The 19,395-nt window shown below is 40.4% G+C and overlaps 1 protein-coding gene across 9 annotated transcripts in view; it reads right to left on the bottom strand.

Annotated features, from left to right (window-relative positions):
• Spata13 (spermatogenesis associated 13) overlaps positions 1 to 19,395 on the bottom strand; it is a 331,833-nt gene that overhangs the window by 48,131 nt on the left and 264,307 nt on the right. For 7 of the 9 annotated variants that reach the window (XM_078015680.1, XM_078015684.1, XM_040281322.2 and 4 more), the window contains 2 exons: positions 9,406 to 9,771; positions 7,437 to 7,581 (listed from right to left, as the gene is read on the bottom strand). In XM_078015680.1, coding sequence (XP_077871806.1) covers positions 7,437 to 7,581; positions 9,406 to 9,771 — 511 coding nt within the window. The remainder of the gene's footprint in view (positions 1 to 7,436; positions 7,582 to 9,405; positions 9,772 to 19,395) is intronic. The other 2 variants (XM_078015685.1, XM_078015686.1) reach the window with 1 other exon arrangement.

The raw sequence follows: 19,395 nt of genomic DNA, 5'->3' as shown, positions 1-19,395 counted from the left end.
TTCAAAGAATTTCCCCACATCTTCTTGTACACTTTAAATTACTCCTAGGTGACTGATAACACCTGATAACAATGTAAATACTATTAAAAAGTTATTATACTGTATTGTTTAGGGGCTAATTACAACAAAAATATATATATTCAGTAAAGATGCAACTTTTTTCAGAATATTATCTGTAGTCGGTTGAATCCATGGATAGGGAACAAGTAGATACAGAGGTCTGCCTATAATTTGGGTCATGCTGTCCTTTGTAGATCACAAGACATATCATGCCTTTAAAGCACTGGAATTTTAGTTGTTTCCTAATGAAAAATATGAATCAGATATGATTTAGTTTTACAATCTGGTGTGAGCAACTCATAGCATTCAGGTTGAGAGAGTTGTCCTCGGTCAGAAGGCTACTACTGGGTCAATTTAATTCTCTTTCCCAGCTTAGACAGAGTGACTAGATTCACAAAAAGCTAAAATGTAAAAACAAAAATTAAAAAGCAATTATTAGTGTAAGAAAAAACTTTAAATATCATTAAAAAGTCAACTTGCCATGCTTGTACCCACTTGGAACAGCATTGCCCCCTGATGGAGTTATCCACTAACTCCACCATTCTCTCCTTTGTTATCTGGCATAATTACTAAATGCTCTAATATAGATGTATTGATTAACTGAAGTGCATTATGTTTGTTTGTTTTAAAGCAGCGCTGGGGATTGAATCCTGGGCCTTGTGTACACTAGGAAAGTGCTCTACCACTGAGCTTCATCCCCAACCCTACAGTGCTTTCTAAAAATATAAGATAGGGGTTGGAGGTAGAGCTCAGTGGTATAGCACTTGCCTACCAGGTACATAGCCCTGGGTTCAAACCCTGGCATCACAACACACACACACACACACACACAAAAAAAAAAAAAAAAAAAACCAATATAAATATATAAAATATATATAACAGATGGGGGATGGGGGTTTAATAATTGAGAGAGGGAGGGGATTTTTTTTTTTCTTTTTGAAAGTGGACTACCGAAATCTAGTGACTTCAATACCTGGGCATACTTTTATCTGTTGCTTATGATCCATAAAAATTCTAAGCAGTGGCACATGCCTATAATTCCAAGCTTGGGAGCCTGAGACAAGAGAATCCTGAGTTCAAAGCCAGCTTCAGCAATTTAGCAAGGCCCTAGACAACTAAGTGAGACCCTGTATCAAAATAAAATATAAAAAGAGCCGAGGATGTGGCTCAGTGGTTAAGCCTGCCTGGGCTCAACCCTCTACACCAAAAACAAACAAACAAAAATCTACTAAAGTTTAAAATCAAAGAAAACTACATATTCTCTTTTCTGGGAGACAATTAAGTTAATCGGAAGTTCATCATAAGAGTAAAATAATCTGAACTTGATGGATGGGACCAGTAGAGAGAAAGTGAATGAACATGAAAATAAGAATTCTGAAAAGCCATCAAATTTTCTTGACAAAACATATAGGCCAGTTAAGGAGAGAAGTATGAGTGGAACCCAGAAGTCAGAATGGGGAAATTAGGCAGGACACGCAGTGGCACGTGCGGTAATTCTAGCTACTAGGGAGGTTGAGGCAAGTGAATCACAAGTTCAAGGCCAGCCTGAATAGTTTGACTAAACCTTGCCTCAAATAAATAAATAAATAAGGGTTGGGAGTGTAGCTCAATAGTAGAACATTCCTAGATTTAATGCCAGTACTCCTGCCCAAAATAATAAATAAATAGAGATAGATAGAAGGATAGATAAATTCAATAAGGCCAAACCCAGGGAATATGAAGCCACAGATATAAAATGTAATTATGTTGGTCTGGGGATGTATCTCAGTGTTAGAGTGCCTACTTACCATGTTCAACATCCTGGGTTCAATCCCTAGCACCACTAAGTAAATAAATAAACCCATAATATTTTTAGATCAGCAGCCTTCTATACATGAACTTTATAAAGGCACTTGTAAGTGTCACTGTGATTCATTATCTTGATTCTGTTATCTTAAATACCACACCCATGAGGTAGACCAGCAGTGTTCAGTTCAAATGACCTTCCTTCACACCCTGCATGGGCTCATAAGAGATAAGACTTGTATACTAAATAGAGTGAGAAAGAAAAATGCCAAGTGCTAGGAAAGGGTGGATTTTTTTTTTTTTTAAGCCTGGTATTGTGGCACATTCCTTGTAATCCAAGTGACTCCAGAGGCTGAGGCAGAAGGATTACAAATTCAAGGCCAGCCTAACAATTTAGAAAAAATAAAAAGGGCTGGAGATGTAGCTCAGAGCACTCCTGGGTTCAATGTCCAGTAATCCCCCCCCCAAAAAAAAATCTACCAATTTTAACTATTTTCCACCTACTTTCCTGGAGTATTTTAAAACAAATCTGTTATATCATCTTATGCAAAAAGTATTTCAATGTATGTCAATAACAAGAACTTAAAAATAGGGCTGGGGATATAGCTCAGTTAATAGAGTGCTTGCCTCATATGTACAAGGTTCTGCGTTCAATCCCCAGCACCAAAGAAAAAGAAGAAAAAAAAAACTTAAAACTATCATTATCCTAACTAACAAATTAATAACAATTCTTTCATGTTACCAAACATTCAATCCCTTTGAAAATTTCCCCTTTCATCTCAAAATCATCTTTTTCAAAACTGGTTTGTTGATATCAGATCTAAACAAAGTTCACTCATTACATAATGGAATATAACTTAGATTAAACCAAACATAGCTCTCTGGGTGGCATCTGTATTAGATTTTGCAACTAATTATGGTCTTAAGGAGATTGGTGCTAGCACTCTGGTGATATGTACACCAAAAATCACATATCATATGGAAAGAAAGAAACCCTAAGCCTGGGAGATAGAAGCACTGGAAATGGTCTATCAAGTGAGTACCAATTCCCACCAGAAGATGAAAGTGGCAGGAGTTTTCTAAGCCTTGAATTCTAGCCAGAGATGCCTCCACTGCACTAAAGATCTGCATCTTCATGGAGGTGGACACTGTTACTGCTCCAGGCAATAGGGAAAGCTCAAATTATTAGAATGACCTGACCCATGAGGTCTTTTGTTGTGCCTAACTGATCTCTGGCATCCTTAGGAGCAAAACTGATGAGAAACTCCATTAAGACATCACTTGATTTAAGTAGCAGGAAATCTCCAAGTCTGGTGAGCAGAAACTGACCTAAGCTGGTATAACAAAGAAACAACCAAGGTTCTCACTCAACTCCCAAGCTCAAAGTCTCAGTGATGCAAAGGCCAGGTCATCTTGGGTAGGCATACTATTACTGCAAGTCGTCTTAGCCTTCCTCAAAAGAGGCCTTCCATCATTGGGAAACCCCAATGGCAAAACATAATCTCTCTGACTGGAAGGAAATGGACTTAGGAAGGATTTAGCTTGTGTGGACTCATGGCTGGGAACTAAGGGTTTGGCTGAATGGCTTGGGGGAAGGTGGAAAGAACATAATAAATGAAGCCTTTAACTGGATATATCAGAAAACCGAAATATGAGAAGATAACCATTCCATGTAAATTCTGACAGCAACAGTGGCTGTTTAATAATCATGTGGACCTTATTTCCACTGTGTAGATGTCAGTCAATCTTCTTTCCTCTTTATCCTGATGGTTTACTAAGCGGGTTCATTCTAGTGGCAGAAATAGATGCTGAGCCTGGGCGAAACCACAAGACCTTCCCCTCAACCAAGTTAATGATATGGTTCTTGGTAGGAACCAGACAACTACTTGTGGAAAGTTGATTACAATGGGCCCTTGTCATAACAGAGGAGGACAATGAATTGTCCTTACTGGAAAAACCACTGGTGCTGGACATGCATTTCCTTCAGCACCAGACCTCTGCTGGGTCTTGGTGAAGGCGCCTAGACTGTCATTGTGGCATCTCAGACAGCACTCCTTCTCCAGTGACCATCTCCTGCTCAATCACAGCTTTCTGAATCAACATTACAGAGGCAGCTCGGAGACACATCCTGCTGCTGCCATGCAGGAGACACATGCTCTGAACTTATGACTGATGTCACTGGGCAATGCTCACCTATTGTGGGAAACCACTGGTACATACAGAAGTTTTTTTGGTGACTTCTTAACACACTTGCAAAATATTTCTTCCCCATTCAATAACTACTCTGTTGAAACTGAATTTATACACACAAGGGAGAAGTACTTCCACTGGAGTTCCCAGCCCTGACTCTGCTGAATTAGAACCCAATAAGCCTGCTCATTATAGCATCTTCTAGCCACTGTGGAAAAAAAGCACCCAAGGAAAACATGGATGGCCTTGTGGTCACTGACACATGGTTTCTCAACTGGACTCATATAATGGCCTTCACATCAGTTTCCCTTCCTCTGCCTTTCCCCGGCAAACTCCTTTCTCTCTGAAGCAGAAATTAGAACCTATCATTCTCCTGCTGGCAATGATTTCCCATTGCACTCAAAATAACCCCAAATCCTCGTGACCTGCAGTGCCCTTCTGTCTAACCATAGCTGAACCCTCTGACTGTAGCATCTTCTTCTGTCCCTGTTCCCTGAGCTCTAGTCATGCTGGCCTCCTTGCTGAACCTCAGATATATCAAGATCTTGCCTATCTTTGGATGTCTATTGCTTCCTCTGGGACCTCTCCTCCTCCAAATCTTTGCCTCACTGTCTCCTACTCATCTTTGAAATCTCTACTCCAGTGTCACCTCCCACTCCTACTCTCTACCACCTCACCCTCATTCATCTTATGCAGAGCAATCACAGGTCCTTAGGTAATCCTCACTGGCTTATGGGATCTATTTAAATTCTAGAATGTGCAGTTTTCCCTCTGTATTTTTGAAGAACTTGTTCCAGGACACCTCACTTACATACCAAAATCCTTGGATGCTCAAGTGCCTTATATAAAATGGCACAGTATTTGCATAGAATCTATGCACATCCTCCTGTATACTTTAAATTATTTTTAGATCACCTATACCTAGAACAACAAGAATATCATGTAAATAGTAGTTATAATGGTTGTTCAGAGAATAATGACAAGGAAAAAAGTCTGGGGCTGGGGATGAAGCTCAGTGGTACAGAGGCTGTGTGGATTTGATCCCTAGCAACAGGGGGGAAAAAACAAAGTCTGAGTATATTCAGTATGGGGGCAATCTTTTTTTGAATTCTCTTCTTTTCAGAAATTTTTATTTATTTATTTTTGAGGTACTAATAACCAAGCCCATGCTTCACGTACTCTAGGAAGGGCTCTAACACTGTGCTGTGCCTCCAGCACCTGATTATTTTTGATCGGTGGTTAGTTGAATCTGTGCATGTGGAACCTTCAGATAGAAAGGGCCACCTATTAACTTGTGGTAATACTTTAATTCTTAGCTATATCTCAAATGATAAAAACAGTCCCTAGGTCATAGCTGATGCCCCATTAATTTTTATAGAGTAACCGATTTTTGACCCACAGGAAGTAGACAGGATCACCTCCTCTGGCACCGAGCCCTAACAGGTAAGATACCGGGAGAGGCCAGGAAGCAGCCAACGGGAAGAATATCCGTGCAGTTGAAAACTACCACCTACAGCCTTGTAACCAGACCCCACCCACCCCGCCAAAAAAGAAAAGAGAGAAGTTTCCTTTTATGATGTCATGTACTCATAATACACTAGTTTATTTACTATGCCCTTCCTCTTCCTACTTCCCATCATGATACAGTGTTGCTTAAATTTATCTCAGGCTAAAAACACTAACAGAACTGGAGAAGAAAGAGTTCTAACTCCACAGTCTTAGACTTGGAGGTGTCAGCTATAATTGATGAGTCTTTGGTTTCTCATCACTAGGTAAGGAGGAGGGTTTTCAGTAATATCTGGAATAGGTGTACCATGATAAGAGTACCGTTTAGAACATTAGAGACAGTTTTGTTTAGGTAGGAAAATTTTTTTTTAAAGTACTGCTTATTTGTCAATAAGAACCTTTGACCACTCAGCTTTCTTTTCTTTCTTTTCCTGTGGACAGGGGAGCTAAATCCACTGCCCTTTTTATTTTTTGAGACAGTGTCTCACTAAGTTGCTAAGGTAGCCTCCTGAGTGGCTGGGATTAAAGGCCTGGACCACTGTGTTCAGCTTTATTTTCCTTTGTAGCACTACCTGCCCTGTTAAATATTTACTTGTTATTCTCCTCACTACATTGTAAGTGACTAAAGAGGCTTTGTTCTGCTGACTGCTGTCACATGGTACATGGTAAGCTCTTGATGGTGAATGAATCAGTGGAGAGAGAGAGCAAACGTACAACCTGTACAATCTTTTTCCTGTTCCTAACACCACCTAGATTTCCTCTAGGAGAATGAACCCTCCTCTATTGTATTTGGCCTTGGTGGACAAAGAACTCAAGCACAGAAGGCTAGGAGGCCTGAAGGCACCCCCTCCTTCTCCCTGCACCACTGCTACCAGGTGGTGGACATGACACCTAGCTCAGAGAGCTGAATCCTCATCCGGGGACTCTGACTCTTGGGTGAATGACAGAGGACAAACTGGACTTCACTCCTTCCCTGTGATGGCATCAGAGTCAGTCCTTCTTGTGGCCCCTTGGTTCCTGGGAGCAACCCCGATTGCTTTCCACATGCTAGCCTGGTTCCCCAACCATCAATTCTGGGAGCACTCAACATCCTTCCAATACATTCCCTTTTTGCTTAACCTAGCCAGTTAATTTTTAGTATTTTTCAATGAAAAAAACCTAAAGCTAAAATGAAAAAATGTAAAAGCAACAAAAACAAAAAAACTAATTCTACAGGAAGCACAAAATAAGCTATTTGCATATGTTTAGGGATTAGAAGAGAAATCCTCTACATGTCATTATCAAAACCATTTCCGTTTTCCCTAATTTTTGTAACTCTTTGACCATGTGTGTGCAGGTTGTACATGGATACAGTCAGGATATATGCCTTTGGTTAAATTCTGTCCCCCAAGAGATGATGAAGTCCTTACCCCTGGGACCCACAGTTGTGACCTTATTTGGAAACAATATCTTTTTAAATGATCAAGTTACAATGAGGTCATTAAGGTGGATCCAAATGCAGTAAAGTTGGTGTCTTTATAAAGGGGAAATGTGGACACAGGAGACAGACACATGTACCCGGAGAATGCCACAGGAACATGAAGGAACAAACACTGCCACACTCTGATCTCAGACTTCCAGCCTAAGCCTTGGTTCTCACTGGGATGTGCCCGATGGAAGGTTAGGTACGCAGACATCACAAGGGAGTCAGACTTCTCCAATTCACCAGGTTGGCTGAAAAAGCACCCACCCCCCCAACAGCAAATGACACACCCTCATCCTGAGAAGAAACTTCCTCAAGGCCAGGCAAGCACCACCCTGACCCAGAGGAAGAAGAAAAGCAGCAAAATCACCTGGACACTTTGGGCACCTGGCAACAAACAGATGTTTCCATAGGAGGCCACTTTGAGACTCACCATTGGATGCTCTCATCTGCCGCCGACGTCCCACACGGTCTAGTCCAATGGGGGTGCTCTGGGAAAATGTGAAGGGCCTGAGCCTGGCCGACACTGCCTTGTAGGGTGGCACCTGGTGAGCGGGCACGGGTGGCCTGGCTGTTGGCTACAAAAGGAAAGCAAAAGCTATAAGAAGGGTCCAGGAAGTGGCAGCTCCTGCAAGCAGCAGGCTATACAGCCTTCTCACCACAAAGCCACTCACAGATGTGAAACGGCTTCTCCAAATCCTGCCAAGAGCTGCAGGCTGCACTGGGCTCAGTGGCAATGTGTTAATCTAAACTTTAACAGTCATTATCAGCTCAGAGGCTCCTACCTCACAGGATCACATCTCATTGCATTTGTCAGAGACATGTCAACAGGGAATAGTAAGCAAAAGTGAAGTGCCTGAGAACAGGACTGATTTAGGAGATGATAGAATGCCCACACAGCTTCAGGGTCGGGTGAAGAAGATGCCTTCCCCAGAGCAGACTTTGGAGGAAGCAAAGATGTAGACATAAGGCCCAGACAGGGTTACAGACCGCAGCTTTACCCATCCCTAAAGACCCACAAGGACTTGAGGACCTAAAGTCAATTGCTTACATAAAATAACAACAGCTGAGCTTTTATAAAAAGCTGGGTTTTGCCAAGTGTAGTCACACATGCCTGTAATCCCAACTACTAGGGAGCTGAAGGAGGATCACAAGTTCCAAGTAACCCTCAGTAACTCTCGTGAGACCATTTCAAGAAAAAAAAAAAAGTGGGATAGAATTTCCCTTCTAAGAGAATTTAAGTGTTATTTAAGACATCATCCAGCAGGTTTTAAAAATAAAATTGGGCATATACATTACTTAAAGACTGTTGTGTGAACATTTGACCACAGCCAAGATATCAACTTCGCCAAACACATATAAAATTTCTTTAGGACTGCGTCTTTATTTAAAAGTCTTATATCCTCAGAGTACACTAGGCACTTGATAAATATTTGTTGAATTTAAAATATACCAAGGGACCAATGTCAAACCAGTTGCAAATCAAAAAATAACCAAGAAAGAAAGAAAAAGAAAAGGTAAGAAAAGAGTAAAGACTGGAGGCGTAGGGGGGTAGCTCAGTAGTAGACCACTAGCCCAAGCACATATGAGGCCCTGGGTTCCATCCCCAGAACCCCCCTCCCCCACCACACACAGGATAAAACAGATTTTCTTTTAAATGTAATAAGAGGTGAATTTTCCCCCTACCATTTCATTACCTTTTTTTTTTTTTTTCTTCTTTTTCTTTTTGGTATCAGGGACTGAGCCCAGGGGCACCTAACCACAGAGCTACATCCCCAGCCCTTCTTTATTTTTCATTTTGAGACAGAGTCACACTAAGTTGCTTAGGGCCTCACTAACTTACTGAGGCTGGCTTTGAACTTAGGATCCTCTTGCCTCAGCCTCCCAAGCCACTGGGATTACAAGTGTGCAACTGGCTCCTTATGTTTTTTTGTTCATTTGTTTTTCTGCAGTGCTGGGGTTAGAATCCACGGCCTTGCATATGCTAGGCAAGCACTCTGTCATGGGGCTCTATCTCCAGCCCTTCTATTTCTTTTTATTTTTTTTTAATCTTTCCATTTTAACAATAGACCACTCTCTGTTGTATCCTGTTACCCTTCCCCTGGTTAAAATCTCAGGTTGATTAGAAACAAAAGGCAAACCTGTTTCACAAATCATTAGAGACCTCAGGAAAGAAAGATTAGGAAAAAAGTGACCAGGTGTCAGAGGGTTAGTTTGAATTCAAGCAAGTTTTCAAGCAACATCAGGAGGAAAAGGCTGTGAGGAGATGCATCATCTTCCAGGAAGAGAGAAGAAAGCAAAAGCAGCTTCCGATTTAGTTTGGTTTAGTTTGCAGTGAGAGAACAAAGGCCTGGAAGCTGGAAGTTCTTTGCCGGCTGTGGTAGCAACACACCAGATCTTACTTGGGTTAGAAGATTCTCGATTTCCTCTGTTTGTTTGTTGCCATAGAAGGTGACCCCTCCTATCACAGAAATGGGGCGTCTTCTCCGACCTCCTTTGGTACAGCTGGCTGAAACATTCTTGTCTGCAGAACCAGTGGAGGATGTGTTCTTCAGGGGGGGCCCATCCACACAGTCCTTTCTCTGGGGGTCCACAGCAATGGAGTCTTCAGGAATGGACAAACTTCGGCTGGCCAGTTGGCCATAGTCAGACAGTGGCCGCGGTCTGGACCGCTTCCCAGAGCCCCATCTCCTCCTGGTGATCCTGGGCACCTCTGTCCTCTCCTCATCCTGGGATGAGCCTGGCCTCCAGGGATCACCAGTCACCACCTTTTCAAATGTGAACATGTTAGGTGAGCTTCAAGATCCAGGAAGGTATTAACAAAGAACAAGCTATCTGTCTCCTTCCCCACGATCCTCCTCAGCACCACTTGGGGCTGCCTTGATTTACTTGTTTACAATTATTATTTGTGTAGCAGACAATGAAGATACAACCAACACATATATTAGAAGAACCAAATCCATCTGTCATTTGAGGCTGATTTAAAATTGTGATTTAAGTAGTGATATTTTGAGGCTAATGGTGAGGTACAATAAGGCATGAAGAAAGTGAGGCCCTGGGTTTAATCCCCCAGCACTGCCGGAAGGAAGGAAGGAAGGAAGGAAGGAAGGAAGGAAGGAAGGAAGGAAGGAAGGAAGGGAGGGAGGGAGGGAGGGAGGGAGAGAGGAAGAGAGGGAGGAAGGAAGGAAGGAAGGAAGGAAGGAAGGAAGGGAGGGAGGGAGGAAGAGAGGGAGGACAGGAGGAAGGAAGGAAGGAAGAAAGGAAGGAAGGAAGGAAGGGAGGGAGGGAGGGAGGGAGGGAGGAAGGAAGGAAGGAAGGAAGGAAGGGAGGGAGGGAGGGAGGGAGGAAGGACAGGAGGAAGGAAGGAAGGAAGGAAGGAAGGAAGGAAGGAAGGAAGGAAGGAAGGAAGGAAGGAAGGAAGGAAGGAAACGGTGGCCAAACACCACTACATTATAATAACCACAGTTAATATTAAGAAAACCAGCACCATTTTAAGTTAATAAAATGAACTTATAACTATAGTTACTGTGTCCCAAATAAACAAAATAATAGCATGGAGGAGGCTCAAACCTGAAATGAGTGTGTAAAGTTACACATGGCTGCCCTAAGGTATTTCTTTCAAAAATGTGTACTACTTAAAAACAGAAGACTAAATCCAGGGTGTTAGCCTCAATACTCAAGGACCTGCTGCTTGAGTGGAGCTGGAAGCTTCTGGGCAGCAGTTTGATGGGGGAAGAGCACTGAACTAAGATTGAGAGAACTAGATCAGGTGACTAAGTAGCTGTGTCATCTTGGACAAGTCACAACTAACTTCTCTGGATCTCACATATTAGACTGGACCATCTCACGGCTCAAAATTTTGTGACCCTCAATAAAGCAATACCTTCTTTCTTTTTTTTTTTTGTCACAGTGCAGAGGATCAAACCCAGGGCTTTGCACATGCCAAGCAAGAACTCTACCACTGAACTACATCCCCAGACCCCCTTTTCATTTTTGAAACAATTCTTCAGAGTCAATGAAATGGTCAGGAAAACACAAGAGGTTTGAAATCAGGCAGACTTCTGTGCCAGTCACTGTCTGGGCAACCAGCTAGCCTTGTAATCTCAGGGAAGTTAGTCAATGTCTCCCATTGGGCTCCCTAACTATACCCAGGGGAAGAATAGGTCCTTGCAGGGGTGAAATGTGATAATGGTAATAGGCCTTATCAGCTGGAGTTAGTGGTCACTCTTACAAAGCCATGTATGTCCTATCCCCAGGGTTTACTCCTGCCTGAAGGTAGACAGATGCTATCTCAGCAACTCCCTCAAAGTCTGGACACTTGAGTCCAAAGACCTGCTGGAGCAGAGCCAGCAGCAGACCAGCCTGCAAGTCAGGCCTGATGCCTTCAGTTCTTCCATCCTGGGGCAAAGGAAAAAGGCTGTCATACCCCAAGCACAGGGAGGACAAGGAGAACACCCAGAGACAGTAAATTGGTAAGGCAGGCCATGGCTGAGGATGTAGCCTCAGGCATCCCCACCCTGTCCTTACCCACAAGACTAGCTGGATCTGAAGAAAGCTAAATGGTGGTGGCCCAAGAAGGCACACCTCCTGCCAGTGACAACAAAGATCTGAACGGTAGGCCCTAAGATTTCCAGTCTGATGAGTTTGAACATTCAAGAAGATCATACACCATGATTATTTGATGAAGTGCCAAGGAAGCAGGAAGGGATTAGTAGATATTCTATTTCAACCTCCTCATTTTTCAAATTAGAAACATTGAGACCTGAAGATGTTCAGTGACTTGCCCCAGTCACAGAGCCAGTTCGTGGCAACAAAGACCCTGAAAGGTGAATCTCATAATTTCTGTCCCACAAGTTTTCCAGCAGTCTCACAGAGGATCCTAGCAGTCTTCACTTACCCTATTCTCCACCTTTTCTTGTTTGTTTGTCTGTAGGGCTAGGGATCAAACCTGGGCCTTGGTGCATACGTGGCAAGTGTTCCACCACTGAGCTATATATACCCCAGCCCTCTCCACTGATTCTCTCTCACTGCTGGAATGCTGCCTCTACATCAAGGCACTATGAAGGGGCCCAGATTATGTTATTATGTAATGAGAATTATTCTGAGTCCAAGGCATTGTTTCTGAACTGTTACCTGCCTAAAAGCAGAGGTTCCCAAAAGGAAAATCCATGCCTAAATAGACATCTATCTTGTCTCCCATTTCTTCTCCTAAAAGCCCATTTATCTCTCTTAAAGGACATTTACTTTTCCTCTAAATTCCCTTCTCCCCCTCCCCTTTCCCTATCAAGATGGTATATAAACCTCAAATTCCAATCACCCACTAGAGCCACATTTTTCTGTGAATACCTACAAACCTACATACACCAGAATAAAAAAATCTGTTTTGCTAATCTATTGTTTGTCAATTTAATGCAGACCTCCAAACACAGCACCTAAGAGGATAGAGGAAAAGTTTTCCTCCTCAATGCCACCATGGAAAGATATAAGCAAAACCATGAAAGTTGCAATTATTTTCTGAATTACAAACGAATATTACAACTGGTATATACAAAATATATATAACAGATTATACACAAAAATGATAATGGATGTCTGAAATAAATTATTAAATCAACTGACACTCACAATTTAAGTACATAGTGAGAATAAACCCACTTATAACACTGCAATAAAAAGGTTCAGAAATAACATGCTAGAAAAACAGAAGTAGAACAGAATCAGAGGTAAGAAATAGTCTATTCAATGCTGTATGTGAGGTTTTATTTGTTTTTTGTTTGTTTGTTTCCTTTTGTCAAAGGAACTTAGTTTGTTTTGGCACTTATGCAAATATGCTATTTTTTTCCTTTTGTCCAAGGAATTTAGTTTGTTTTGGCACTTATGCAACATGCTATTTTTTTCTTACTGATACCGAAAATAAGGAAATACTCGAGGAAGTGATCAGGGCTAAATGAAGGTAGGTGTGCCCAAATCAGGCCATTACACAGCAGGTGAAGGGGCACAAGATTATTCCTTCAACACATCACACCTCAATGTCAGCTATTGTGTTTGCACAGGGGACACATATAAAAACAAACTATAATTTGATTTTTCAGTGCTTATACAGTTCTACTGAAGATACAAAAGAAGCGTTAATTGTTCTAGGAACTGCAAAATTTAGTTAACAGGACAACACGCAATTAAAACAGACATATCCATTTCATGCCCAGTGAAGTACAGAGAGAAGGAATGGATATAAGCTTCAGATTAAAGCTTACATTCAAATATTTGATCTCAGGCAGAAGAGAGTTAAATCCCTTATTTAAAAAAACAAAACACTCTGAGGGATATTTTAAAACTAAATCTTTCTTGTGTGGTTCAGGGATCGAACCCAGTACCTTGCACATGTAGGCAAGTAATCAACCACTGAGCTAGCCGCATCCCCAGAACAAACTAAATCTTTGTTTTGTTTTTGTTTTAAGCAAAATTCACATACGTCAGAAATACTGCCCAGGCTCATTTCAGGGAGTACAATTTGACTGAATTTTTGTGAAACTGAAAACACAGACAGCAACAAACTTCTACAATCTGAGAACCTACCTCTGACTTGGCCATGGGCAAGGGCAGCCCACAGACACACTGGAGAAACAAGCAGCTGACCATGTCCATGTTCTCTAGAGTTTTTCTTCTTTAAAGCCCTGTAATCAGGGGCTTACATGGCCAGGCCAGAGCCCTGCCTGGTCCAATCCAGCAGTCTCAGCTAGGATCACTCCAGGAGTCTATAAGCTTGAGTGGCCAATTCACACCCAAGTCATAAACTTTTGTAAACAGACTTTGCAGTATAGTCACTGCCCTTTTAACTCTTACTTCTCTGTGTACTTTTAATGTACTTTTCCTAGTCAGTATGATACACTTTCTTTCTATATAAGATTTCTTTTTTTTTTTAACTTTACAAACATGCAAAGTTAATATAGGCTGTTATCTCCAGCTAGACATTTCAAATTCTTTTTGAAATCATGATAAGAGTAAATTATGAACACAAGAAAAATAAAAAAAAAATTTTATAAAGCACCTGGATTTTACATGCATCTCTTCAGAAGTTTGACCCACAGTAATCATAAAGGATTGATCAGCAAAGGTTATGGGTTGATAGTATCCCCCCAAAGGATATCCCCAAGGTACATGTGAATGTGATGTTATTTGTAGACTGGAATTTTTGCAGATGTAACCAAGTTAAAATGGGATCACCCTGGATTAGGTGGGACCTGATTCAATAGCTGCTGTCCTTATAAGCAGAGGGAAATTAGGGAGGGCACAGACAAACAGGAAAGGGAGCAAGCCATGAGAGGAGCAGAGAATGAACTGATGCACTGACAAACCAAGGTACACCAAGGCTCACTGGCTACCGACAGAAGCTGGATAAGGCAAAGGATCCCCCTGAAGACCTCTGCAGGGATCTTGGCCCCGCCCATCATACTTTGATTTTTGAACTTGCCTCCAGAACTGTGAAAGAAAAATTATCTGTTGCTTTAATCCATCCAGTTTCTGGTAATTTATTTTGACAACCATAGTAAACTAGTACAACAAGACAATTCAGAAAGAAATATTACAAGCAAGGAAATTAAAAATGCATTGTGAAGATTCAAAAAAAAAAAAAACTAAGGCAAAGGGACTATGATAAAGGGCTTTTCCAAAATGCATATTAATGCAATAAGCTAGCCTCCCAGATTTCCCGCAGGGTTCAACAGCTCCAGATGTCATAAGGAATTCAGGTATTGTTACAGAGATGGAGGTGACAATTAACACTGTAGAAGATGCAACAACAATAGGAATAAATTTTGAAGGCCTACAAGGTGCCAGATCCATGCCAAGCCTGCACAAGAGCTTACTGAATCTTCACAACTAGGGGGCAGGTACTATTTGACACATTTTACTGAATTAAGACCTTGGGGTTAAAATAAATAACTTGCTCACATTCGTAGAGTCTATCTTATAATCCAGGCTATCTGATTTCAAAATCTCTGCTCTTTCCGTTCTGCGACATGCTTTGTTGGCTTACACACTTAAAGAGGGAAAACAGAACTTTTTGAATCTTCCTTCATTGTCCCAAAATAAGAAAATAAAGAAAGGAGGTCTTTATTTTTTTAAGCTTTTACAAACTTAGATGTAGAAATGCTTTGAGGAAGAGGAGTGAGAGCGACGGTTATCAGAGCCTCTGATGACAGGTAAATGGTAGTTTGGAGAAACCTACAGACCCTTTCTCAGAAGCCCATTTTTAAAGACAAAGTAAGTCAAGGACTTTGTACCACAGTTATCAAAATATTGAAAGAAATGTTGTATAGTAATAAATATCAGATACGAATAGCAGGACTAGTGTTGGTCTAATATCTGCCATATTCTCATCATCATATTGATGAGCATAAGCAGAGCTGTTTCAAGATATTAGCAAAGAATGTTATATAAAGTAGAAAGATCTGTGATCTGACAATATCACAGGTATTTTTAAAATTGTTCTTCTTGGATTTTAACATTCATAACAAGGAAATGTTAAATTTTAGCTTGAGGTTAGTAAAAATAAAAATAAAATCTCTGCTCCCTAATTTCTCTCCATGGAACCTTTGTATACAACTAGGTTAGACCTCATAGGATAGATCATACCACTTACAAGAAGCTGGTGATAATGGCATGTGATCCAACTTCAGAAAAGTGAAACCTGAGTCCCTATATCTTTTAAAATCCAAATAGTAGCAGCTCATTATTTAGAACTACCAGTAACCCTTATCTGAAATGCCTGACTCCAGAACTTTCAGGTATTTTTTTGATTTGGGAATATTTGTAATATATAGGCATGGAAACCAAAATAAATACAAAATTCACTTGTATTTCATATATACCTTCTACAAATAGAAGGTGATTTTATTTTTTTTGGAGTACTGGGGAGTGAACCCAGTGATATTCTATCACTGGGCTACCACATCCACCATCCTTTTTTATTTTTTTGGTTAGGGGACAGGATCTCACTAAGTTGCCCAGGCTGGCCTCCAACTTGCAATCCTCCTGCCTCAGCCTCCCCACTTGCTGGGATTACAGGCATACACCACCATAAACAACTTGAAAGTAATTGTAAACTCCCTCCCCACATACTAGAGATTGGACTTGGGTGTTTTTACACCTGCCCCCATTTATTATTTATATATTGCAGAACTGGGTATTGAACCCATGGGTACTCTACCACTGAGCTATATTCCCAGACCTCCTTTCTTTCTTTTTTTTTTTATTTTGGGACAATGTCTAAGTTGCTGAAGTTGGCTTCGAACTTGTGATCCTCCTTCTTTAGCCTTCTGAATCACTAGGACTGCAAGTATACACCATCATGTCCAGCTTTTAGAACATTTGGATTTGAGATATTCAGATTGGGGATGCTCAACCTGTCTAGCTCATTACCTAATTTCCCTTAAATGAAAATTAATGTGTTATAATCAGCAAAACCCTGCATAGGCCCATTCTGTGTGTACTGCAACTATATGTCCCAGGATTTTAAATGGCTGAGAAAAATAATCATAAGATCTCAAATAAATCATCCTATTTGGAGGGGGTAAAGGCAAGAACCAGGATATGTTTAAGTATTCAGAAAAAGAGAAATTTGAGCTCTAATGACTATCATGCCAACAGCCAGTCCCTCCCTCTAAATTCCCTGCACCAATGATAACTCCCCAGCTTCTCTTCACTGGGCAGCACTGGGTCATTCTAAATAAAGGGAGAACTCATGCCAAATGCCTTTTCCCCATACTGTGAGAGGTGCAAGAAACACAGGTGATATTCAGGTTACAGAGTGACCTACGGTCCTTTATACTCCTGCCTCTCTGCCAATGAAACCTACAGTATCCCTTCCAATAATCACTGCAGACACATCAAAATGCACATCTGTCACCCAGAGGACTGGAAATTAATTCCCACCCTGAATACTCTTTGATCTTAATTGTTACAGGGAAGCTTGGGGAGAGAAAAATAGATATGCTGGAACCAATTTCTTAATCATCAAGCTAAAATTTTCCTCAGAGAATACTGACATTCACATTCCTGTATTTTGGAATTTTACCAAAATTCTAAAAATTCTTTGTATATCTTTATTTTAATAAATGTTTTTATTAGTGCATTATGATCCTAGTTTGCCTTTCACTACCCCAAAATTAAAACAAGGCCCCAATTAAAAGAAATAAGAAAACTTATTTATTTGTTTAGTTTACAGTCCTGAGCATTGAACTCAGGACCTTATGCAGGCTATGCAAACACTCAAGTATTGATTAACACCCCTAGCCCAGTGTTTCAAAAACTTCAGAATATTTATCACGAATAACACCATAATATGCCGAACTGGGGATGTAGTTCAGTGGTAGCGCACTTAACTAGTATGCTTAGGGTCCTGGGTTTGATTCCCCAGCACTGCAAAAATTATTTTTTTTAAAGCACATGTGCATGTGCACACACACACGATATATGATATTATTTATACTTGATTAAAAATAAGTATTATAGTATTTTCTATAAAAGTGAGCAATGTCACCTGAACTGAAAAAAGGAAAAACAGGAGGATGTGGTTAGAACACTTGCCTAGCAGCATGAAGTCCTGGTTTTGATCCCAAGTACTACCAAAAAAAAAAAAAAAAAGCAAAGGGCCACTTCATTCAATGAGTAAAAAGAACTCTCAAGCCTGACACAGTGGCCTGAGCCTGTAATGCCAGCTATTAGTGAAGTAGAGGCAGGAGGATCATTGGAGCCTGGGCAACCAAGTGAGGACTCCCGTCCCCCAATCGTGGCCCATCTCTCTCACTTTTCTGGCAGTACAGGGATTGAATTGAAGGCCTCAAACATGTTAGGCAAGGAAAAGCAGTAGCAGTAACTAAGCTGTACTCCCAGCCCTTTTTATTGAGACAGGGTCTCACTAAATTGCCAACATTGGCCCCAAATTTGCCATCTTCCTGCCTCAGCCTCCTGAATTGCTGAGACTGCATCAACATGACTGGTCAAGGTCCTGTCTCTAAGTTAAAAAAAAAAAAAGTTGGCAATGGAATTATCCTAATTCAATAATCAGAGAGGGGGGAGGGAGAAATTATAATACTATATCCAATAAGTAAGTACAAACATTATATGCGAATTTTTAAAAGTCAGCAAAGAGCCTTTTACTTAGATGTTCGGGCATGTGACTCCATCTCCATTTTTCCATTATTTTTAATGAGAAAATTCTATTTGATAATTCACTAGAGAAAAACTATTCTAGAAATGAGCCATTGTAAGGTTCAAAAACTACATGCATATATTATCATTTCCTTTAGATTTTATAATTTAAAAAATAATCTTAGGTTTTAAAATTTATAAGGTATCAAATGCAGAGAACCCATTTAGAAATACTTTGAAACTTTTCACTGGAAAAAGAGTGTCTCTGTATGTAATAATGAGCATAAACCTTTTCAGAGCAAGTGGAAACTGCTTTTAAAAAGGAGAGTTAGAAAATGACTCAATTTTTAAAGTAAAAGGTTACTTTTCTCTTTAAACTCATGATCTGAATTTCTGATTTCTTATTTCCACAAGAGATCCTTTTTCACATTAGGAATTTTTTACCTGCAAAAAGAAAAAGGAAAACAAAGACACACATACCATACAACTAAAAACACTCTAGGAGAAGCTAAATTTAAGCTAACACAAAGATAACGCATAGAAATCATGTTACTTGTTTTCAAATCCCACTAAAATTCACCCATGAAAGAAAAATATCTGTTGAATTCCCATTCAGGGTTGCTATTTAGGAGTGTATGTGTGTGTGTGTGTGTGTGTGTGTGTGTGTGTGTGTACTTAGGAAATATTACACTGAGAGTCACAGCACATGTATCTGTAACAAAATGTTGAATTCATACATGTGTGCAGGCAAGTGCGTACACATGTGTGTATAAATACAAACCAGTAAACGCTGGGGATCAAAACTAGGTCTTGTGCATGCTAGAATCTACCACAGAGCTATACTCCCAACATCTTCCCCTAAGTATTTTTTAAATGCACTAATACTATATTTTAACATGCTCTTTCCAATTGTAAATGCAATTACTAAGATTCAAATTCTAGGACATTTTCGTCAGAGAAAATGAATGAGAACCCAATGCAGTATGGGAACTTGCATTCTCTGTGGCATAAAAACCAGAGGCAGTTTGATAGGTGAAGGTGAGAAAACTGGATGTCCATAATTAAAAGAATTAACTTTCACAGGATACACAAAAAAATCACTAAAAATGGAGCAGCCTTAGAACTTTCAGAAAACAATCTAGGAGAAAAATCTCTGTGACCTTGGGATTATCAAAAACTTCTTACCTCTAAACAGTAAAAGCACAAAGAAGCTTGTAATTGGACTTTAATAAAACTAGAAA

This window comes from Ictidomys tridecemlineatus, chromosome 6, assembly GCF_052094955.1.
Source record: "Ictidomys tridecemlineatus isolate mIctTri1 chromosome 6, mIctTri1.hap1, whole genome shotgun sequence".
Lineage (NCBI taxonomy): Eukaryota > Metazoa > Chordata > Mammalia > Rodentia > Sciuridae > Ictidomys > Ictidomys tridecemlineatus.
Note: the sequence above shows the minus strand (reverse complement) of the source record. Positions and strands in the feature narration are given on the sequence as shown.